Consider the following 25803-nt stretch of genomic DNA (forward strand, 5'->3'; position numbering starts at 1 on the left):
TATATTGACTCCATACAGTTGGGAGTGGTACACAAAATAACTGAAGTCACACCTGTTCTTTTTGGAGTGCTCATCTTTTCCCTTCTTCACCCCAAATATCCGCGTGATCAGAGTGCTGAACAGGAGAGTCGAGGAGTTCCTCACCTAGAAAGAGGACAGGATGGAGAAACTGACATCAGAGCAAACCTTCCCTCCATTTACATTAATCATTCGAGCTTTGATGCACAATATTACATTAATGAGGTCAACTTCATTTCAAATCTAAGAAAAAAAAAAAAAAAAAACACTCGTGGCTACTCCAAATGTCCGTATGCTGTGCACAGACAGACAATTAAAACAAATATTGCAAACGAAAACACAAAAATTGCTTTCTGTGAGCGGCAAGAGTCAGACTGATAATGATGTTGAATGCAAATGGATTGCTGTGGACTGTAGGCCAGCAATACACTTATAGACTGATATGCAAATAAAATTAACAACATGTTAACTTCTACAGCCAGATTTGCCCATGCCCATGAGTAATCACAACACTATTGACAACAGACAATGGATGGACAATGCCTGTAAAATTTCACCCAAATTCTGCTAATGTGATTGTAACTTTAAAGACAAAGCAGTGAAAAAATGACTTAAAATTTGATTTAAAATGTTAGGGAAAAGTAAAAAATGCTCATGAAAATTAAATAGCGACTGTTGGTACTAACCCTTCAAACTCAAACTTATGTCTGTATGACATTATGTCACTTCTTCTGTGGCACATTAAAAAAAAAAACATTTTGAGAAATGCGTCAGTGTTGTTTTCTGTTCATTCAATGGAAGTCAATGAGCTCCAATGTCTTCATGTTTCACAGAAAAAAGGAAGTCATACAGGTTTGGAACAATTTAGGGTGAGCAAAGAGGAAAAACTTTAATTTCTTTGGGTGGATTATTTCTTTAAATAGACCTCAGGGGGAAAATGTAATAAAAAAATATGATATGACCTCTTTAACATGAGAGAGTGGTGAGTCAGAGCACATGATGATGGCCCTCGAGACGATTACAATGCAAAAATTGGTTTTGGAGCTCAAGGGTGTACAAGAGTCACAAAGTCCACGTCATGCAGGATTTGCAGGGTCTGATGACATCTTATTCCAGGAACTGTAAAAGGCCTTCAAATCACAATCTTATGTGGCTTAAGTAATACTGAACACACCAAACTTAATGTTCGAGGTGTTACTGCCTCATAACTTTGATCACATTTTTATGTCAGCTTAAGAAACATTCCTCACAGACTATAAGACGACTGTGTGAGATCTCTGTGACTACCTGACTGCTGCATTCTGGGAAGGATTAGGCCTACTGTACTCTACAGTGAAGCCTGCTGGCTGGAGCACTGCAGAAAAAGAAGGAAACCTCTACAGTAGCAGATCTTCTGACATCTCGAGAGTAAGGAACGAGTGGGGGGAGGACTCAATAGGAATGAACTGATAAGAAAATGAAGTGAGGAGAGATGTATGAAAGACACTTAACAGCAGATAGACAGGTATGAGGGAGGAGAGCGCAGGAATGTGACCTGGAGTTGTCGCCATCGTGACCTGTAGGAGCCGTGTGGCCCATGTGGAGGTGATCAAAGCGAGCAATCGAGGGCAACCGGCCAGGACTACCACACAGTGTGAGCGTGTGTGTGAGCGTGTGTGTGTGTGTGTGTGTGTGTGTGTGTCCGCACGTACGGCTCCTGTCCCTAGTGTTCTCATTCACTTTAATTATCAACCTGTCAGTGCCTCAGCAACAGCTATGGCCTGACAGGGTGGTGTATGTGAGGAACAGTGAACAAATGAGTGTGAGAAAGGATGAAGAGACAGGCAACTCTGGAGAGAGTATTATATTCACTTTAAGCCCCTTTTACAAATAGGTTTAGTCTGTGCAAAGCATGCATATGTGGATGCTTCACGTCAAACTCAAAAATATTTAAAGGGGTCATCGGATGCAACATGCATTTTTACAAGCTGTTTGAGCATAAATGTGTGTTGGCAGTGTGTGTACACAACCACCCTATAATGATAAAAATCCACCCAGTGTTTTTTTTTTATCTACTAAAATCTTTACCCCTTTCTCAAATCGAGCCGATCTCAGATGCCTGTCAGTGTGATGTCACACAGACAGCAGATGTAGACAAGAATGTCTCCTAAGAGATTGAGGTGTTTTGTTGTTGGATGTAATAAAGAACATGGCAGTCGTCATTTACTACCGGCATCTGAGCCGCTGAAGACGCAGTGGATTACGTTTGTTTGTGAAGGGAATGCGTGATCCCCGATCTACCTAAATGCATTTATGTTCACGCGAATCATTCGTGATCCAGCTTTACCTCCAGAAGGTGTGAGTGTAAGGATCGCCTTTCCTAATAACATGCTATTTAGCAAGTTTCACGATGAATGCAGCTAAAGTAAAGAGAAGGGGCGGGGTCAGCAGAGCTCATTAACATTTAAAGAAGCATGCAACAATATGCATGCTCTAAAAAGCAATTTTTTTGGCAAGGTAAAAAGGGTGTTGTTTTACACCACCTTTGAAAAATTTTAACCAAAGTATGTTATAGACTTTAAGACCCTAAAGAATCATTATCAACTTGTGGAAAATGGGCGTCCGATGACCCCTTTAATAACAATAGTAAAGAGTAGGCATTTTAGAGTATATACTACCTTTCAAAAATGTGGGGTCTGGAATTTTTAAAAATGTTCTGAATTAAAATCAAATTATTCCTGTGCTTCAAATCTGATTTTTCAGCAGGCATTACTCCAGTCTTAAGTGTCAGAATGGCACTTATTTGAAATAGATTTACATTTTTTTTAAACAATTTAAAAGTTACCTTTGAAACAATGTTATATTTGATCAATTTAACACACATTAACTTTAAAAAAATGAAAAATTAAAAAATCTTACTGACCACTAAGACAGTCACAGTGAATATTATATTTTAAAATTAATTGACTAATGTATGTCGGTAACACTTTACTTAAAGCCTTTATGTATAATGCATTATGAGATTAGTTTTAGTGCATTTATTATGCATTATAATGGACCTTATAATGCATTGTATGATCTTAAGAATAATTATAATCACAGTTATAATGCATTATAATACTAATCTGTTAACGGTTTCACCTGTAGAAATGATAATGCATTAAAACATGTAACAAACAAACCTAAAATTTGTGGTTAGAATTATTTATAAAAACTGTACATTATGTATACCTTTATAATGTGTTACCACTATATCTAATAAAATGGCATGATGGTACTTTAATGGAACTTTGAGATACATATTCTGTGGTCAACCATATCTGAAAAACCATACTTTTTTGTTATTGAAGGAACTTACATAGACATTGTATAAAAATAAGTAAAAGGGTGTACTCACGGCCCACACTGGAGAAGTGAAACCCAGGATAGCAGCTTGCATGCCATCTGACACAAACGGCACAATGTTCTCCCCCAGACGTGTGTCTCGATACAAAGCCCTCAGGATGTTCAGAGCGTGGACCTGTACGTACATAAAAACAAAGACCCATTAAACATGCCTGATTCTACTCATATTTTCCTCTTGGAGAAGAAGTGTGTGTGTGTGTGTGTGTGTGTGTGTCCACCTGTGGCACAGAGCTGCTCTCAGTGTCTGCATCATTAGAGGGCATAGCCAATGCCGTCAGAGATCTCATGGTCATCTTCAGGAGTCCACAGCTGGATGATTTGGGCTCAGAGGACAGCAGGGCCTACAAACAGACAGCATTATTACAACGGAAGATTAACAGGCAAGTTCCCACACATTTGACATGGTTTGGAATGACATGAGGCCGAGTAAACGATGACAGAAGCTTCAGTTTTAGGTGAACTGTCCTTGAAGCTGTATTTCAGACAGCACATTCCTTTGAGACGGGGACAGCGGATGACAGCATGACAGAGGAAAAATGACTCACAGTGTGCAACCGAAGACGGCCTCTGTTCTTTTGTCCTCGTGCCAAAGGGTGTGAACTTTTTCCGGGACATACCGCAGGAATGTGCGCTCATGCCAGGTGTTGAGTCTATCCATTCTCTCCCTGTCTTATTCTTCCCTAAAACACTCTCATTGTCTTGCGTTTCAGATCCAAAGCCCATTTTTCCTTGACTTCAGTTTTCAGCTGTTCTGACCTCTCAGAGGACTGTCCACTAGGGATGATCTCCATCATAAAAACTATGTGGAATCAATTACCGATCCGCAGATGTTCAAGTAACACTAATGAAACTAATTCCTGGCGGTGGGAATCTTCAGAGATTGTCAGGTTATTACTTATTTGTGTAAGTATGATTGTTTTGGAGGTCTGTACTATGCAACTAATACATCATTTTACAGTTAATTTTACCGAGTAAAAGTAATAGTTAATGGCTTGTTAATAGCGAGAATTGGACCTTAAAATAAAGTGTGACCAATATGTTCATGCGGAATATGTTTTATAAGCACTAATAAACAGTCAATATATTATTAATAATAGGCATGCTAATAAGCAACTAGTTAATAGTGAGAATTGGTCCCTATACTAAAGTGACTCCATATTGTTGTCATTATAAATACGCTGTAAAATACTCTATTTACCTATTAATACTGCCACTTGTTAACAGCCACTAGTACACCACTAGTAGAAATTTACGACTTTTTTTCCCCATTGAAATTTATGCATTCAGTTTTGAGTTATTATGAGAAAGTCTTCAAACATCGTTTTGTTTTGTGTGTACTTAAATGACAGAATCACTTGATATGGGGTGTAACGGTACACAAACATGAAGGTTCGGTACGTACCTCAGTTTTGACATCATGGTTCGGTATGGTTTCAGTACAGCAGAAGGAAAAGACTATTTAAAAACATTATTATTTTTATTTTTTTAATTAATCAATGGTTTACTGAACAAATTGCTCTTTCTTTCAATAAATTCAATTATAATTTAAATGTTCTATAAATCTACCTCATAAAATAAAATAAAAAAAATCTATAAAAAATAGATATAAAAGAACTATAAAAAATAAAAAAGTTATAGGGAGCCCTTTTACATCAGGAAGGTTACAATTAACAACCGAGCCCAAACTTAAATTCAATTAGACTACTATTTATTTTTAACTATAATAAATCACACACTCAAAAAAATATATATGCAAACATGTATATTGCACTCAATGCAGTTTTAAATTAACTTCTAAATTATACAATTTCTATTTGTTGTTGAAATATAATAATTTACACAGTGGCTGTCATAATGGTTTCATAAAAGATTTTTAAGTTTAATTAATTAATAATAAATAATTAATCACTAACATGTGAAGTAAAATTAAATGAGTATACAGTCTTATATTTCATTTCTTTAGTGAACTAACGAGCTGTGGACACTGATGACTTGACTGAGGCAAATAAAATGCTACATGACATTTTGTTTACAAGCTGTTTTAATGACGTCTTTCTGCAATTGAAACACTGATTGAGGGATTGCATGAGGCATGAGATGTTCATTCATGTTTATTTTACGTTAAAACTAGAAGTAAAGAGGAAGGGATGATCACAGTGACTCACGCTCCACGCTGCAGGTCATACAGCGATCCATTTTACTAATTTTATTTTACTTTACTAATTTTTTACTAATTTCATAACTTTCCTGTTTTCATGTTTTTAAAATCCTTTTTTCTCCCAGGTTTTATTATTTTATTTTTTGTTAAAGTTGCAACTTCAGTGTAACGTGCGTTCTATATTGTGTTGCACATTAAATAGAAATGGATTACAGGGTGGAGTAAATGTAGGGCGGGGACTTGGTTTTATCCATCGGCTGTTGATTGGATGCAGGCAGTTCTGAATGTGAGCTTGCATGTGATTATAAAGTAAGAAAGGAGTGGTGTTTAAGCAGACTAAATGATTAGAAAAAGTCTGACATGTCATTAGAGAGAAACCTGTCTTTTCACTGGAAAATCGAGTTACAATACTGATTAGAAGCTCATTACAAAGCTCCAAAAAAAAAAAAATTGACGTGCATGCACAAATCATTCACAATAAAATGAATTAAGAAAATACAGTGGGGGAATTTCTAATTAGTAAACTTTATATTTAGAAATTTATACAAGAGGAAAGTGCTATTGTTTCTTTAGGTGTAAATGATTAATTTGGGAGGATAAGAGATCGAGTGGTCAGTGCCGTACATAAAGGAGGCCCAAGGTACTAACCTGTATATAGAAGGGTATTCCTGCACTGCGGCGGGTCGCACACAGTTTCGAGGAGGGGTCACTGGATTTCACTTCCTCAAGAACCTCCTTCAGCCAGTGTGCTGGCAGCTGTTGTAGCGTAGCGCTCCCACTCCTAACACACACACACACAAGACCTCAGAATTCTGAACAAGACATTTTCTCCCAGGACTGTTGGCATCCAAGTTTGTGTGGTTCCCAGTGTCTCAGACATTTTTGCTTATGTTTTCTCTTATGTGATATTATCCACAGTTTTCAAAGCAATCTAAAAATCTCATCCAAATGTGATCTCAAAGCACAGACTATAAAATTAATTGAATTTAAACACTCATTCGGGGAAAAGCTGTGAAGATAAACATACATTTTTATAAACAGTCGTTGTGTAATCCTACAGAGACTTGCTCTATTTCCAAAAACAATATTAAGCTGCACAACTGTTTGATAATAATTAGATATATTCTTGAGCAGCAAATCATCATATTAGAATGATTTCTGAAGGATCATGTGACACTGAAGACCGGAGCAATGATGCTGAAAATTCAGCTTTGCGTCACAGGAATAAATTATATTTTAAAATATATTAAAATAGAAAACAGTTATTTGAAATAGTAATAATATTACACAACATTACAATTTTTACTGCATTTTTGGTCAAATAAATGCAGCCTTGGTGAGCAAAAATAGACTTCTTACCAAAAGCATTAAAGAACCCAAACCTTTTAACTCACAAAGCCATGATTAATAAAAGAAATCTCAGTAAGTCAAGCCATTTAAGCAAGCCATTTACACTGCAAACCTCAGTTGAGTACACACACACACACATAGCAGGAGCTGCCCAAGCGTGTGCAGGATGCCCACTTTGAGTGCGGAGAAAAATGCGAGGCTCTCGTTATGAAAAGTACCGTTAAACCAGACGCGCTGGACCGAACAGGCCAGATCAAACAACCCAAACCACACAGAGCGGCCAAGCACACACACAAACACACCTCACTCAGTAATCCACTACCCCAAACACAAGGGGAAACCTTCAAAAGGCAGGCCCCACAATCAACACCTTGTAACAGGCTTAATGGTTGCCGGTGGAGCCGTGTAATCACACAGCAATGCTTTTCCTCCAGAAGCACCTCTGAGACTCCATACAGACACAACTGCTAATATATGCCCATCCACCACAAACGCTTCCTCAGGGATTTCAAAAACTGTTGCCATCTCAGGTATGAGCATTTGTTTGCATGTCTGTTTTTTTAATAGATAGGGATGCTAGAAAAATGACAGTAAATTATAGACAAAAAAAAAAAGATTTTTCTACTATTCTCAGATACGCAGTCCAATAACTATCCAGTTCAATCTAGTTCAGTTTTTGTCTTTGCCCAAGCACTTAAAAGCACACAGTATACCTACTTTTTGCCATTTCTCATAACCTGAGAGAGTTTGGCAGCACCAACATTGCGATTAATGCGTAGTGCTCGTCTCAAGTCGTGTGGAAGTAAATGAAAAAACAACTGGTTGTTGATATTTATGCAGAAAACATTAACCAAACAGTGTCTTCTGTTACTGTATATGCTTTGTATAAACAAAACTGTGTTTATCACTCCTAACAGACTAGACAACATCTATGAGCAGTGTTATTTTTGCATTATTTTGTAATTACAGTTATTACTTTCAATTAGCTTTTATTTTTCTATTTCAGTTTTCAATGATTGTCTTTTTTGTCATTTATTTTTTGTATTAAAACTTTTCTTAACAGATGCAGTTTATTAGTATTTCAGTTACGCTATTATTCCAAATTTGTAGGGTTTCTGCAAGTTATATAAAGGTAAACTGATTACTTTTAAAAGATGTTTTAGGACAAAAAAAAAAAAAAAAAAAAAAAAAAACCTTTAGGCTTAAATACCTCTGCTCCCAACCACAAGAATATGGAAGTAAATATTTACTTTATTTCTGCTGAAAAAAAAGCAGCTCATCAGAATTTTTGTTTTATTTTTTAAGATACATGTACTTTGCAAACGAAACTAAATGAAAAAATTGTCATTATTAAAAATATTTGCCAAAAAAAAGTATGTTTTCATACTTCATTGACAGATATTTATGTTGTTTTAAGCATAAACTCACTTAATTCTGTTTAGTTTTAAGACTTAATTTTACATTTGAATCAACAACATTATTAAATTACTATTAAAAAACTGTATTGAAAAACAAAAATACTGATGAAGATATTTTTTTTTGCATGCATGCATGCATGCACCATTTAATGCCATGACTTAATGAATTGAATTGTTTAATTAATTTATTTATTTATTTTAGTTTAATTTAAGATTTTTTACAACCTTTTAGACCAACCAAAAACCTGATTTCAGTACTTAAACTCATTTCAGACAATTGCCTGGCAACATTTCTAATATATATTTTCTTTTTTTTTTACAAAATAAATATTTGTATTTAATTTTAGATTTATTTCAATAAAAAAAAAAACATTTAATAATTTAAGTTTATGATAACACTGGATATTGACTGTTTTCAAATGTCAAAAGAGTTTAATGAAAACGAAGTAGAAACTGCAGAGAGGGGAATTAAAAGCAGAAGAGGAAAGCAGGCGGCAGGAATGGAGTCAGATCATTAAAGACGCTCCCTCAGTAACTCCACAGCAGCAGAAGCGATCTGATGTCCCGTTCATGTCACACTTGTGGCAGCGAGCGAATCAATTTCCTTAACCTCTGTACAGAGTTCACATTCCAAAGCTCATTAAATCTCACATTTCCAGATGTTAAAAACTTCCTGATTATTTGAAGCTTGTCCTTGTTTCCAGCCCAGCAGCTGAGAGGGAGCACGGATGAGAAGGACTGGACTCATTCAGGTATGAAGCATTACTGCCAAGCACAACATCAGAGGCTCTGGTGGAGCAGTCCTTATGACTCCCTCATTAATAAAGATGCACACTTGTTCTGACTAAGGCCTTTTAGTTGAAAACATCTTGAATTGTGTAATAACAAGGGGCCTATTTTACTGCACAGAGAGCTGATGAGTCTGGACATGTGTTTCAGTCATTATTATATAACCGCTGGGATAGGTCGAGCAGTCTGATTGGCTTAGATCTCTCACCTGCAGAGCATCTCAGTGAGCCGAACAAAACCCACGTAGGCCAGTTCAAACGCCCCCCTGTGACGAGACTGCAGCAGCTGCTCCCGGAAGTACTTCCCCACACCTTCCACCTGACAGAAAGATGGACACAGAGATTAACAAGATGGGTGTGTGGAACTGGACACTCACATTAAAAAGTTTTCATTCTGCACATACTGCCTCAGTTAGGTTTTTTGAAGTTAAACCAGACATAGAGCATTCATTTTGAGGTCTACAATATTTTTACCTTTGTTTGTCTTCTCAGCACAACAATACAGGTTTTAATACTTCCATAAAGCAGCACTAAAATGTCCACTGCATAATTATTTTAGATAATATCTAAAATAATTTACAGTCACCACAATTTGAATCTACTAAACCTGAGTAAATTAGAGAATTCAGTGTAATTATACACATTTTTAAAATATAATAGATGCATAAAAAAGAAATGATTTCAGTTAAATAATAATGAAAGCACTTTGAAATTCTTTTCTTTTCTGGATAAATTGAGAATCACGTTGACTGAGAATTATTTTAAATAAACAAACATAAATAATATCAAATAATATCAAATCTCAAATCAATTTCAGAATCTGAGTTTTAAAAGCAGCCTCAATATACTTCTGAATGGCACATTCCTCTTAAAGGGATAGTTCAGCCAAAAATAAAATTGTCATTAATTACTCACCCTCATGTCGTTCCAAACCCGTAAGACCTTCGTTCATCTTCAGAACTCAAATTATGATTTTTTAGATGAAATCCGAGAGCTTTCTGACCCTCCATAGACAGCAAGGATCCTGCCACGATCAAGGCTCACAAATGTAGTAAGTAGATTGTTAAAATAATCCATGTGACATCAGGGATTCAACCGTAATTTTACGAAGCTACGAGAATATTTTTAGTTGCAAAGAAAAAATCTAATTTCTCCTCCAGTCTCCTCCACGTCACCCTGGCGCCATTTTGGAGAGTATCGCGGCGTATATGCACTTTCCTCGCATGTAAACAACATATGCTGTTCTGCAACGTATCCCCGTGACGCAGCTGACACAGAACAGCATACATTGTTTATGTATGTGATACTCTATAGGGTATAGGTGCTATAGGGTGACGTGGAGGAGACGAATTGTTGAATAAAGTCATTATTTTTATTTTCTTTGCACACAAAAAGTATTTGCTTAACTTTGTTAGATTATGGTTGAACCCCTGAGGTCACATGGATTATTTTACCAATCTCCTTGCTGTGTTTGTGGACGTTGATCGTATTACTTACATTGCTGTCTATGGAGGGTCAAAGAGCTCTCGGAATTCATCAGTAATATCTTAATTTGTGTTCCGAAGACGAACGAAGGTCTTACGGGTTTGAAACGACATGAGGGTAATTAATGACAGGATTTTTATTTTTGGGTGAACTAACCCTTTAATGAATATGCCTAGAAAAACAGACAGATGTCCAGCCTGGCTCTCAAATCAACATAACGGCTCCTCCCACAGGCGGCCAGCGGTTAAGGTCCATATGGCACCAGAGCAGCTATTTACATCGTACTCCAAACGCTTCAGCTTCTGCAGGACTTTATTTAGCTAAACACTTCCTGTTTGCAATTTTACCCACACCCCCAACTTCCACCACCAACAACACCGCCACTAAAGTTTGCTTATGCTCCACGTGCGCCGAGAAATTTCCCAATACAGCCAACTAATTACACGTCAGGTCAGCGACCTAAATAGAAGTTTTTCCTGCACGTCTAGCACTAAGAGGGGTTAACATAAGTCAAGTAAAGCTCAAACTTGCTGTGGATTAGGAAATTCTGGTTAAACGGGTATTGAGAAAAATACAAACAATATCACAGATGGTGTGATCAGCAAATTTAGAAAGACTGGATGCAGACTTGTAGAGTGCAGTGAACTAGCAGGTTGAAAATTATTAGTCAGTAACAAGTAATTATGGTTGGTCACAACTTTACAAATGGATCACATCATACAAGATGTGATCCAAAGGACCTCAGTATAATGTCAGAAGCCAAGGGAATTAATTTTGTGTTGCCTGTATATGCTTCTTTTTTTGGCTCTCGAGTGCCGGCAGCCATTGACTTGCATTTTATGTATCACCAAAGTCCAGGGTTTCAGCTAAAATTCTTCTTTATTGTTCTACTCAAGAAAAAAAGTCCAATGTATTAAACAACAGGAAAAACCCATAGTTACAATTAACTATGTGACCTGTAAGCTGATGAAAACATAATGTGATGCAGCCATTCTAATGATGGACAAAAACTGTATCTCTGACATTCACTGGTCAAAAACCTCAACCCCATTTAAGCTTGCTTGTGGTAAAATGGTATTGTTACTGACAATATGTTAAGCCATAAAACCAACTTTGATGACACAGTGTTTAATTATGTAGGAACTACAGGGTGTTTCTCATTTCCTAAAAGTAACAGGTTTTAACAAAAAAGGCTTCTGCATGAAAGCTATGATATGCAGCTCATGGTTATAATGCTTTGTAATAATGATTTATTATTTTATTAAATAATATAAAGTAATTTTATAAGACTTTTTTAATTTAACTAAATTTTAATGATACCGAATTTTAAAAAATACATATATTTTTTGGCTCATATTTTAGGGCGTTTTTGTTTCTCTTCTTTCAGGCGAAAAATAAAAATGCTATTTTTGGCCAATAATTTTCAGTGGCTGAAATTCCCATTCATCCCCATCCGTCAATGCTTCATTTTAAGAGCATGTTTGTGTACAAGTTTGGCACGCTGTTGGGTCACCAATTGCTGTCCAACATAAACTCTGAATCTTATAGCAAAACCAATGGAGAACCATGGACCTAAACCACGAGTCTTGTGACAAAAGTGTCTTTGGACAAGCATACTGTATACAGTTGAGGAAAAACAGTAGTTACATAAGGATTATATGAAGGATAAAGGTGCATTAGCAAAAGTTTGACGGCAAACAAGTTCTACTGTCTGCTATCAACAGGGTAGTGATGTATAAAGCTTACAAAAAAAGTCACTTTCAAACCAGTGTTATTTAGTGTTAATGATAAACGAACATAGTATTTAAAAATATTTTAAATTAGCTTTTATTTTTTTTATTTTTTTTTCCCGTTGGCATTTTAATTTAAGTTTCAATATTTTTATGTGATTGTCATTTTTTATATAGTTCTATTTAGCTTTAATTTGTTTTATTGCAGTTGAAGAATTTAAGTAGTTACATTTAACTTAAAAAAAAAAAAAAAATGAAAAATGAAAATTTGACTAACATTTTTCTTTCCATATTTTTTTTTTTTGGTCAACAGAAAGTTGGTGAACCTGTTGTGTGAACAAGGAAATCTTTTCCAATCATGAGGACTCTCTTTTAAAATACCTGGATTTCGCCCATGAAAAATTGCAAAACAGTGATAAAAGTACTAATTTACAATCACTATCAGCTCCAGGAACAGTCAAGCTAATGCAACCAACTTGTAAACAGAGCAAGGCACTTCAAACGCCCTTAAAGCTTATAAGAGCCACGGATTATCCAAGTTACTCACAACTCTCTCAGCTCAGCCCAAAGGGGACAGAGAGACCCCTAGCTTAACCAAAGCCATGGGAGAGCCAGACAGACCCAACTTTCTTAGCTCCAGATTAGCCCGTCTATCCGTCTAGCCAAACATGATCTTGAAACAAATAAACAGGACTTTAATTTCACACCAACTTGCTTTTTCAAAGGCAACCTACGCAATAGAAACTGTCAGATTTGATATTCAAATGACCAGAGTATGACTCTCCGGGTACCACAACGATCCCCTACCGAGAAGCTGTTTACTCTTAACTCAAGAAACTATCCATCACTGGGATGTGACTAACTGCAGTTGCCATGGTTCCTCTGCAGTCCAAAAACATGTGCCGCGTTTCCACAGAGACAGAGGACATAACAGGATGCAGGACACACACGTTTGGGAAACTGTCATAAACACACGCTCGGCCCAATCCCTCCGAAGAAATGCGGTCTGGAAAAAGATGTAGTACGAGGCATGAACACAAACCACAAACACAAGCCATGTGGACCCCGGCAGCATCATTAGATCATCCTTTATATAACAGGCGAATATGCCATGGTGACATCACTGAATAACTCCACTCCATCTGTTGAAGCGCTGAGGTCATTCAGCAGGACAGAGCGATGAAAATAACAATCGCACAGACACATAAACGCGCTCGCCGACCAACTCCGATTCGGAAACCTTCGCACAGATATCAAGTAACAGTTCTAATGATTTATTTCTTCATTTTTCTGTATGTGCAACGATGTTGCAAGGTCTGCTCACTCCCTCGCTAATTTCTGGATTTGGAAACTATAGCAGTGGGAACATTTGATCAAGCTGTCTGGGTTTGGCCGAAGATAGGCTCTTAGCTTAAGACATCAAAAACTAATTTAAGAGTTTAAACCTTCTGCCCCTTAAACTGAAAAACTTAAAATCTGCTCTCCACAGGGTGTGCTACAAAAGAAACCTAGAATCAAATTGGGTCAGAGGCCGTAAATTGAGTGAGAGCTCCAAATATTACATGCAATGTCCATACAGGGTATGCAATATATTCTTCTCAAGTCAGGCATTAGTTTTGTGTGAGAAAGAGATTGAAATTTAACCTGCTATTCACTAAAAATCTCTGAAAGCCTCTACTGTACCTCTCAAATCTTATTTGCACTTTTGCATTTTCACTTCATCAGTTAGAAGATCTTATGATTTTACACAAATAATGGCTTACATTTTGGCTTCAGACGGTGAAATGAAAATAAATTATCCACAAAATAATTCATATATTTGATACATGGTATATTATAAAAACCTACAACCATTAAACATGCATTAAAAATGGATTAAACTTGGATACTAAATAGTAAAAGCACTACATTTTTAATTTTTAAATGATACCAGTTGACAAATTAATTGTGGCAACTCCAACATAAGAAAACTATAAGTAAAGAAAATAAAAAACTGATGGTAAAATACAAAATCATAAAAAAAGAAACTTTATAAAACCAAAAAAAAAAAAAAAAAAAAAAAAAAACACTTACATTAAAAGTTAACTATTAACTACTCATTCAAGCTCAACAGCATTTGTTCCTACCCATTTGCACTGTACGGAAAAGATCTGACTAATATCTCCTCTTCTTTTCCACAGGAAAAAAAAAACAGTCCTATGTGTTTGTAACAACTCAAGGTTGAGTAAAAGATGATTTTTGGCTGATTTATTCCTTTAAGGGCAGTAGGTTTCAGGACAGGGCCCATTTGAGAGAGGGAATTTTCACTTTACACATCAAGCTATTTTTTGCACAGTTACAAACACATGTTCACATTGTACTCTAAGTGCTTGTGGCTTTAAGTCACCCATGAGGTTTTGAACATATACCAGGATGTAGGAAACGCTGATGTTTATGTATCGCACTGGCTCACAGAACAGAGATGCTGCCAGAGTCTCAGGTGTAAAAAGCTGCTGAATGAGTTCTGTGTGAAGTGGTCCGGCTCTTCAGGGAAAGAGGAAGCCATTTGAAAAGAATGCAGGATAGGAAAGGTAGTCGGCCCATTAAACAGCAGGCTGGTCTGAAATGAAAGCGCTATGCTAAGAGGGCACATGCTAATTGTAGACGGGCACAGCAGGAGACAACATATACATTCACGTGGTTTAAACTACTGCCGACAGAAAGTAACTACACTGCTAAGTGCAGGCAGCTGGTGCTTTTCACTGTACTGAACCATACGGAGCAAAATGCTACAATTTAGGCCCTAGCCCGGCCCGTGTCTGACAGCTTATCAGAATTACCGACCCGATCTCGTCTCCAACCCAACCCCCCCATCTTCCAAAACAGCTTATACTACTGTTTCAGCTATTAAAATAATTCAGTTTTGTATGTAATGGCAAAGTGATTATATATATTTTCATTTTTTATTAAGTTAATTTAGAAAAAAAAATTGAGCATTTTTGATCGTTAAATATAGCCTACGTGTTTTTTTTTTAAGTAACGACCAAGCGGCCAGCGGCAAACAATGAGCTGATCATAGCCTATTTTTGATCAGTTTAGCCTTCTCAAATCATCACAACTTGCCCAAAATAAAATCTATAGATGTAAAACAGTTTAAGCATATAACAATGTTTAAATGTTAAACCTAGATAAATGTGCGCTATATCCAATAGTTTGTGTGGAGAGTGCAAGCTAAAGTGAGCTTTGCATGACATGGAGGCACCAGCGCGATCATAAAGGTAAGAGTAATGCATCATTAATAACTGTAAAGGGTCTTCTTTATTTGTGTGCGCTCACAATATCAACAAAACATTGTGCTTTTATAAAATAAAGAAAATCATGATGCGCTTTCTGCTGTCTCGGTCTTGAACAGGAGCGCTTCACAAAAATGAAACGAAAGTCAGTGAAAACATGCCTCACAGACATGATAAATATATCTACAGAAAGCTTCAAAATTACCACTTAAAATAAAACATATCGAAAACAACAACTATTTCATTATAATCATAATCTGTAAAGATGCACTTCTCTCTAAAGGCGCGTCTAATGAGGAGATGGCAAGTCTGGATCGGCAACTTCATCTTTGCGACACGGACTCAGAAAACACTAGATTATTAGTAAATAATTCAAATATCTTCTTACTATTTCCCCCGACACATACATGGTAATTACTTTTGCCGGTGCTTTGCTGCAAGCTTTAGCCTACTGCGTGTAGGGGTGTGCCGGTCTCAGAATTGGTGATGACGGTTATGACGTGAGTCAAATGTGACGGTTTATAACATAACCGTCGGGGGGTATTAGTTATTAGGTATTAGTTTGAATAAACGAGCAGACACTGATTAGCTACTTGCTCTACGTTTATTTAAAATTAACAGCAAGACAACTAGCAGTGAATGTGCTTTCCATTAAATGAATCACACACAGTGAACAAATCCTTAACAAAAAAAAAAAAAAAAAAACTTTGCAATGAACGTGCTTTGTTTTTAACTAAATCACACACAGTAAACAAAACATTTTAAAAAAGTAGGCTACTTGTAACAAATACCGTTTTTCCACATATTCTGCACACAGGCTCATCAAGATTTTCTGTTTTTCCGTTGCCATCTGGTTTAAACCCGAAATGTGCCCATATAGGCGATGTAACATTTTTTTTCGCAACGAGATCCATCGGTTTTACCTTTCTTCACGAAGTTTTAATTTGAGCCGGAACATGTTCCGTCACCTCCGACGTTGGATCCGGAACATTTTTTATTGGATCCGGCACCTCAGTCCTATGTCACTATGGGAAATTAATCGCCTAAATTAAAAAAATGTAATTAATATTTGTGTAGTGTTAAATGTTGTTATCGATAGAGATACGCAGATGGGGTATTATTTCATCCGCAACCACATCACAAAACTCATCATCCGCGCCAACGTTTTTTGAGCAAATTTCAAAGCCGCACCCGCCCGCCATCCGCTGATTGTTTTGCGGTCTATGGACGATGCAATGCTTTGCTGATGCGAGCCGCAAAAAAACCCCTTGTCTGTTCTAGAAAGGATGCAGCAAAGATATTTAATGCTAATGTATGAGGCATAGGCCTACGCTGAGTTTCATTTACGATGAGATGCGCTCTAGTTCACGGTGCAGTGCAAGTGAACGCGGCGTGCTGTCGCTTCCATGTCACGGTTATCATTGTCTGCTATATTTGCTTTTTATTTATTAAAATACATGCAATTGGTTGATGAAACATTTATTAAAATTAAGATAAAATTTGTACAAAACGAAATTTGTTTTTAAGAAGGGTTTTCTACAAAGCAAAATTTAATGAAGTGGTAAATATCGTGTCTGACGATTTACAAAACTTCATTAAGTGGTAAAAACCATGTCTCCCGATATATTGCACATCTTATGATCCTATCTAAAAAATGAAAATAATTTTTGATAAAAAATGTTTGTAAAAACTATTTTAATGACACGGTTTTGGCGGTTATAGAGTTCTAATGACGGTGTTCAACTATAACCGCCGGTCTCACGGTTATATACTAACCGTCACACCCCTAACTGCGTGCATTTAAATGCAAATCTCTTAAGCTGTGCTGATGGCACGCTCGCAGCTGCTCCCGCCGCGGGACACTAAACATCGTAGAGCCGCTCTTGACAGTAGCGATATCATAGCCTCGTGTTGTTCTGGGTATAATTCTGCCTATGGACCCGTATATACATTCTGACTTATTTTGTATGTTTTATTAAAATTATGGTATAATTAATACTAGAAAATGGTTTTATTGAACAGAAATAATAAGTCTTTAGATTTTATCTCTTACAGTCTATATTTATTTATTTATTATATACTGAGCTTAAATTATGAAAAATTGTGTCAGTGTCCAAATATGCACCTAACTGTATGACATTAACCACTGACAGAAAAAAGAAAAAAAGTAGTCAATGGCTACTGTCAATGTTTTAGTTACCAACATTCTTCAAAATATTTACTTTTGTGTTCAACAGAAGAAAGAAACTCATACCCTTTTGGAACAAGTGGAATTAAAATTTTTGGGTGAACTATCCCTTAAAGTTATTATTATTATTATTATTATTATTATTATTATATAACATTCAAGTTAAGACATATTGTGGATAGGGTGCTACCCAGGGTTTAGAACAGAGTCTTTGAGTCTGTACTGGAAATACGTTTGACATTCTCTTTTTAATGGCCGCCAGGCTCAGTTTTATGGCAAATGAAGTTGTATTCACCGTGATCACATTTCCTGACGCCTCTTCGGGGGCTGCGCGCTAGACCATATTTAAGCCTGTATTAGCAATTACCATGATGTCTCATCTCTCGGCCCTGAGCTCAAAAAGATCAGCTTACTGGAAAAAGTCTCCACTCAACGGCATGAGGTACAGTTCTCCATTATATCTCACTCTCTTATGTAACCGAGATCTTGGCTTGAGGGAGGCTCGGTGGCTTCCATCAAAACAGTTTCTTTGAGATGAGCGTGTACATGTGTGTCAGACAATGAATGCTAGATCAGGTGACACCTGTCGAGTGTGTGTCTGTGTCTGACCTGGTCCTCTGTGACGACTCCTCTGCCTTCAGCGTGTGTGAGAGGACAGCACAGCGGCATGCTCTGACACAGATGACCCAGCAACATGGACACCTCTTTCATAGTCCTCCAGCAACACACCAGCACCATCTGAGCTGTGACTCGATAGGCCTCTCCATCACCGCCACCTAGACAACACAAATACACACACACACACACACACACACACACACAAATAAACACTCGCAAAACGCTGATCAAATGTTGGCCTCTCATGGACAGAACTTGTATTACAGCAACACCAGCCCTCATTTGAAATCAATTGTGGGTCCACTAAAAGTTTAATGGTTAAAATATGAGTGCGGTTACTATAGACATAATACTAGTGAATTTATGACATGTCTGAATGTATGAAATTTGAGTTTAAAATTAGTTTTTTTGATACAGATGCTATGGTAGAGGTGCTTGAACTGTATTTAGTGAAGGGCGTTCGTGTTTGTACCGCTGTTACAGGACTGTGGTTTATGAACCGTGTTCTCTCTCTTTCTGTTCACTGTTACAGTCGCTCTCACTGGGGTCCAGCTCTCTTGCACTAGTGAAAAAATCATTTGTGTCACGAGGTTGAATCTCCTGCAGGATCTTCTGGAGGCCAGCAGAGGTCTCTGTGGAGGGAAGAAAAATATGTATTATCATCACATACAAGCAACTGACAGATTTAAAGTGGAACAACATACTGTCCCAATCCTAACCACATACAATGCGACACTGAAATTTAATAGAGCTAAAATAGTTATGTTCCTGTGGACTTCTAGACACTTACAATGTCCAACATGCATTACAGGAGAATTGTCCTTTTTCTGAATATTTGTATTCCAGTGCAATTTCTAATAAAATTTTAAATGATGTATTGTGTTTAATAGCATTCTGGGTTAGAAATGACTGTGACAAAAGCTGATTTGTCAATAGGCTAATTTCATAGCTAGCATTCCATTTAAAGTGACCTTCATAAAACAAAAATAAAACAATATATGCTGTTAAGCAAGTAAAAAAAAAAATTAAAATTAAATACTCAAATAAGGTTTCCCAAACACACAAATAATTAATTTAATTAACTCTGCAAAGTTAATCAAAATAAAGTTCAAATCGCGATATAGCTTAGTGTGATTATCATATGTACAGGTCCTTCTCAAAAAATTAGCATATTGTGATAAAAGTTCATTATTTTCCATAATGTAATGATAAAATTAAACTTTCATATATTTTAGATTCATTGCACACCAACTGAAATATTTCAGGTCTTTTATTGTTTTAATGCTGATGATTTTGGCATACAGCTCATGAAAACCCAAAATTCCTATCTCAAAAAATTAGCATATCATGAAAAGGTTCTCTAAACGAGCTATTAACCTAATCATCTGAATCAACTAATTAACTCTAAACACCTGCAAAAGAATCCTGAGGCTTTTAAAAACTCCCAGCCTGGTTCATTACTCAAAACCGCAATCATGGGTAAGACTGCCGACCTGACTGCTGTCCAGAAGGCCATCATTGACACCCTCAAGCGAGAGGGTAAAACACAGAAAGAAATTTTCTGAACGAATAGGCTGTTCCCAGAGTGCTGTATCAAGGCATCTCAGTGGGAAGTCTGTGGGAAGGAAAAAGTGTGGCAAAAAACGGCTGCACAATGAGAAGAGGTGACCGGACCCTGAGGAAGATTGTGGAGAAGAACCGATTCCAGACCTTGGGGGACCTGCGGAAGCAGTGGACTGAGTCTGGAGTAGAAACATCCAGAGCCACCGTGCACAGGCGTGTGCTTTTGAACCAGAAACAGCGGCAGAAGCGCCTGACCTGGGCTACAGAGAAGCAGCACTGGACTGTTGCTCAGTGGTCCAAAGTACTTTTTTCGGATGAAAGCAAATTTTGCATGTCATTCGGAAATCAAGGTGCCAGAGTCTGGAGGAAGACTGGGGAGAAGGAAATGCCAAAATGCCTGAAGTCCAGTGTCAAGTACCCACAGTCAGTGATGGTCTGGGGTTGCCATGTCAGCTGCTGGTGTTGGTCCACTGTGTTTTATCAAGGGCAGGGTCAATGCAGCTAGCTATCAGGAGATTTTGGAGCACTTCATGCTTCCATCTGCTGAAAAGCTTTATGGAGATGAAGATTTCGTTTTTCAGCACGACCTGGCACCTGCTCACAGTGCCAAAACCACTGGTAAATGGTTTACTGACCATGGTATTACTGTGCTCAATTGGCCTGCCAACTCTCCTGACCTGAACCCCATAGAGAATCTGTGGGATATTGTGAAGAGAAAGTTGAGAGACGCAAGACCCAACACTCTGGATGAGCTTAAGGCCGCTATCGAAGCATCCTGGGCCTCCAGAACACCTCAGCAGTGCCACAGGCTGATTGCCTCCATGCCACGCCGCATTGAAGCATTCATTTCTGCAAAAGGATTCCCGACCAAGTATTGAGTGCATAACTGAACATAATTATTTGAAGGTTGACTTTTTTTGTATTAAAAACACTTTTCTTTTATTGGTCGGATGAAATATGCTAATTTTTTGAGATAGGAATTTTGGGTTTTCATGAGCTGTATGCCAAAATCATCAGTATTAAAACAATAAAAGACCTGAAATATTTCAGTTGGTGTGCAATGAATCTAAAACATATAAAAATTTAATTTTATCATTACATTATGGAAAATAATGAACTTTTATCACAATATGCTAATTCTTTGAGAAGGACCTGTATACGCTGTGAATGAAGTAAAGAACTATATATAGTGTGCACGCTGTGTTTAAGAGTGAAGAGTGGCACAAGTCCATTTCACATTCGTTAAACATGCATGTAGGAACATGCTATTGTTCACTTTATTTTCACTTTTGCATAATAATTGTAGTAGTAATACTATATTTTTATTTAATGCCATGTCAACATCTTTTCATGGCAAAAACAGTTATGGTATACAAAATACAATAAAAATAACAACCAGCAAACTTTATTTAACAAACAGCAAATATTAAAGCACTTCACCAAAATAAAAGCTTTAGGATTTCACGTTAAAATCCTGTAGCTTTGAATGTTTGAAAGTGAAAATTTTAAGACATAACATGTACAAGTATTGCAACTTGCACTGTAAAATAATTAAAATCTGTAAAATATTTGGCATTACAACTATACATTTACAAACAATATTTCAGTCTTATTATAATTATTATATAGCATTTCTTATGAATGCGTTTACTGAAATATTAACTTAAAATCTCGGCGGGGACTTTATAAGGAGACAAAAAAAAAAAAAAAAAATAAGGAACCCCTATTCCAGTTAAATAAATACAAATGAAAGGTACTTTTCATTTTTTTAATAAAAAATAAATAAAAATCTAATTCTAATCTAATTTAATTTTCTTTGATTTAGAACTTGACAGACATATGCCAACATAACCACAAAAGACTAACATGATAAAATTCACAGTTCTGCCTCTGAATTCTAATTGGATGATCCATGCTTGAAGTTGTTGTAAAATACTCCTGTATCTCACACATCATCTGAATTCTATATGAAAGTGCCAAGTTGTGATATTGCTGGACAACTGAACATAAAATTTGGCATTTTAGTTAACAACAAAAACTAAGATGTTCTTCCTCGCCTTAACTTTCTTGGGACATGTCCCGCTTTCCATTTTTAGGATTACTACATGTTCTTTAACACATCCCTCTCACGTGTAGCAATCACAATCTAAACAGTATAAACAGAATAGCAATCATCTGATGCATTTCTACTGTCACACATTACAGAGGCTACCTTGTGCAAATCAAGGGACAGACAAAATGTCCACTAGTGCATTGCTGGACATGCTGCCAGCTGGTGAAGACAGTGTTTGATGCATTTACCAGACTCAGTATCCATGGGAATGAGGCCTGAGCTCTGAACCGCAGGTGACAGGACATCAGACCTCCTGTAGCACAGGCCTATGAGCTCCGACACAACAGCCCTCCACTCAGACAGCAGTACAAGTGACCTAAACACACAGAAACATATCAACCACACACACACAAGACTAAAGGAACACAAAGACCTCTGTAATAGAGGATTAAAGTTCGAGTGTGTGTGGATGTACCCGGTGTTGAGCGGCTGCAGGACTGCAGTGATGCAGTGAGCTCTGCCATATAAAGGATAGGAAGCAGCGGCCTGCAGAAGAGATGACTCGGCCTTCAAAACCTCTTCCTTCAGACACACCATCAGCCACTGCACCACTGAAACATCATTAAGACAAACATTCTTTAGATACATAAATATACACATGATTTAACTTAAATTCATGTATAGAGTTAAAACAACCGCAAAAGTCTGACTGGTCATTTCCACTCATTGAAAACAATGTATATTGGTAATGTATATTTTGTGTTTGAATCTGTTGATCTGTTGAATGTATATTTTGTGTTTGAATGTTTTCTACAAAACATTATTAAATCAAAAGAAATTATTAACTGTATATTAAAAATCAGTAATATTATTATTATTATTATTATTGATAATAGCAGAAGTAGTGTAACAGATTTTTTTAGGATGAAAATTCTAAATAATTGATATAACATTTTAATTATATAAAATTTTCAAGTATATTTCTGAAAATTATAGATTAAAGGGTGAATTCACCAAAAGAATTATCATCATTTAATCATCCTCATGTCTTTTAAAATGCACTTACATTAATATTCAAAACACAAATTAAGATATTTTTACTACACCCAGAAAGATTTTGGTTCCTCCACAAGTAAGTTAAACCTTTATAATTCAAAAAGTTAATTAAAAAAAAAAAAATAAATTCAAAATTTTGGTTACATAAAACTTTCAATGCAGGGAGCAAATTATATATATGTGAAAAAACCCTAAATAAAATCTGTTCATTATATAGTCATCACGTCTCTTCAGAAGACCGCCCAATTCATAAGGATTTATTTTACAATGTCTTCATAAACTTCTTGAATCAAAGCTTTGGTTTCATGGAATTTCAATTTGGGGACAGAAATCTGTCAGGTTTTTCATTAAAAATATCTTGTACCTTTTTGTTTTGGAGATAAATGAAAGTCTTATGGGTTCGGAAAGATGTGACGGTGTGTAACTGATGCCAATACTATTTTTTAGATGAACGGTCCCTTTAAGAATGGACACTTGGTTTTTGAAGCCTTGTACATGCATTTTGCAATGTTAAGGTTGCAATTAAATTATGGAAATTATGAAGTATGAAGAATACCCTGCTTAAACCTACAATCTTTCAGATGGCAGCCTGGATCATAAACCAATATGTTCACCCATCTTGAGTGATGGTCATCTAACACTAGCGTACCTGCCAGAGTGTTCTGCTCCAGACTGGAAGCCTCAGATGTCTGGGACTGGATCAGTGCTGGTGGCTGGACAGGGATGTGCTGCTTCTGGATACAGTGGAGTAACGCATCCTGCAGACCCGGCTGGTGCAGCAGCAGGTTGAGAAGATGAGAGGCAGTGACGCTGTCGAAGGGTTTGGTGCTTGTGCTGAGGTCCAGAGCGACCTGAAGCAAAGACTGCAGTCTCTCCGGCTCCTACAGAGAAGGACATACGTTCATATTCATTTGAACATTGCTCAGTAGTAGTGTCAGACTCTTACTTTCACACGGACCTGGAGTCGCACTGCTGCAGGGGGCAGTTTTTGTAAGAGGTTGCAGGCGAGCTGTTTGACTTCAAGAAAGTTGCTTGCAAGACAGCACAGCACAGCTTGAGCATGAGAAAAGCTCACTGAATCTCCAAGAGCAAAACCACAGCCTGAAAAAAAGAGGTGAACAGATGATTTGAAGTATACTGAGGTAGAGCTGAAGATCTTTGCCCGAACCCGACGGGACCCGATGGGACCCGACGGGTTCGGTCGGGTTCGGGCTTAATTTGTATCATCTTACGCGGGCTCGGGGCGGGCAAGGGCTTGCGCTCCGGTTTGCGAGGTAAACGAGCGGTCATGTGATGTGTTCCGATTAGTGCGAGAAAGATGCGAAAATGGATGCTGAGTAGGTATAACGGAGGCTTGCCTCTGGCGATTACATTTTGGTTGCACCAGCAACTAAAGCAAAGTCTGAGGTGTGGAAAAATTTTGACCATGTTTATAATGAGAATAATGAGTGAATAATGACGCACCATCAGTGAGCGCAGGAACGCGCTGAAGACATCTACAGTGGATTCAATAATTTTCCTCCACAAAAACATGTAGGATTAGCCAAATCTCTGTGAGTAAAGGTTTTTCAAATGATAACTAAATATTCATTAAGTCTAAAAATGCATAATGTGGACAGAGTATACGCTAATGTTGGCATTATTCTTTTATTAAATGTCAGCTGATAGTGGCGAAGCAAATCCTGCGGAGCCTTTATCTTAATTTCGTTATTGCCAAATACCCATCTTAATTTAAAATTCATCTTAATTTAATTTGTTAAAAAAGACTCGTTTTTATTGGTGCGTTGGTCTATTTATAGGCTAAATGAGCCTATGCCTATTTAGAGTGCTGAGATGTTAAGATGTTACAGCGGACTTGTTTTATTTCTTTATTCCAACTTCCAAGTGGTCTAGTCTACGTTAGTTATGAATAAATTATGTTAAAACATGTATAAATGACTCATTCTTGACAAAAGGCAAAAGAGCTGTGTGTGCACGCACATTTGAATAATGTCGGGCTGTAAACGGGTTCGGGCTTTTGAAAAGCTGTCAATCAAAATGTACTTGTCGGGCTCGGGCCGAAACTTGTCGGGCTCGGGTCCCGTCGGGCCTAACTTTTAAGGCCCGATTACAGCTCTATACTGAGGTGACTAGTGAAGTAGTGAATGTCTTAGAGAGCAGGGTGGCTGACAGCTGATATAAAGGCAATAGAGGCTTATATGATACCATGCTATTTAAAGATAGCAAATAACACATGGATAACTTCTGCAATATAATAATATTTATTTTACATAATATGTACTAAAATTATTATCAATAATTAGGGGAAAAAATAATTTCAACTTGATAAACCTATAAACAGATAACTAATTAAAAACAGCAATAAAATAAAAGGAATGGCATACTGTATATCGACCAATAATATTAGTCTTGTCTTGTCTTGGTGGGTCAACCACTTAAGGTGACATCCTTGTGCAAGAAAAAGTTATAAAAATACCTGTGTTAAAGGTGAAATGCTCCGCAATCAGCCCCAGCAGGTGTAGAGCCATCAGACACCTGGAGAACGAGGCTCCTGGGTGAAACACCTGGAACAGAGTCTCACAGAACCAGTGCAGAAACTCCTGATGAGAGAGAAAATAAATTTTCAGTTTGAAGTGGTCATGAACTGTGAAATCAAAATTCACTTGATCTTTTGATATATAAGAGGACAGTGTGCTATAAAACCGTCCTGTAAGTTTCAAAA

General features: G+C 37.0%; 1 protein-coding gene across 1 annotated transcript in view; it reads right to left on the bottom strand.

Annotated features, from left to right (window-relative positions):
* Positions 1 to 25803, bottom strand: part of thada (THADA armadillo repeat containing) — a 101002-nt gene that overhangs the window by 62101 nt on the left and 13098 nt on the right. Inside the window, 12 exon segments of the mRNA XM_042736377.1 lie at positions 53 to 144; positions 3395 to 3517; positions 3621 to 3743; positions 6209 to 6341; positions 9326 to 9435; positions 18401 to 18567; positions 18910 to 19041; positions 22274 to 22401; positions 22501 to 22636; positions 23731 to 23962; positions 24040 to 24182; positions 25558 to 25681. Coding sequence (XP_042592311.1) covers positions 53 to 144; positions 3395 to 3517; positions 3621 to 3743; positions 6209 to 6341; positions 9326 to 9435; positions 18401 to 18567; positions 18910 to 19041; positions 22274 to 22401; positions 22501 to 22636; positions 23731 to 23962; positions 24040 to 24182; positions 25558 to 25681 — 1643 coding nt within the window.

Source organism: Cyprinus carpio, chromosome B13 (genome assembly GCF_018340385.1).
Source record: "Cyprinus carpio isolate SPL01 chromosome B13, ASM1834038v1, whole genome shotgun sequence".
NCBI lineage: Eukaryota > Metazoa > Chordata > Actinopteri > Cypriniformes > Cyprinidae > Cyprinus > Cyprinus carpio.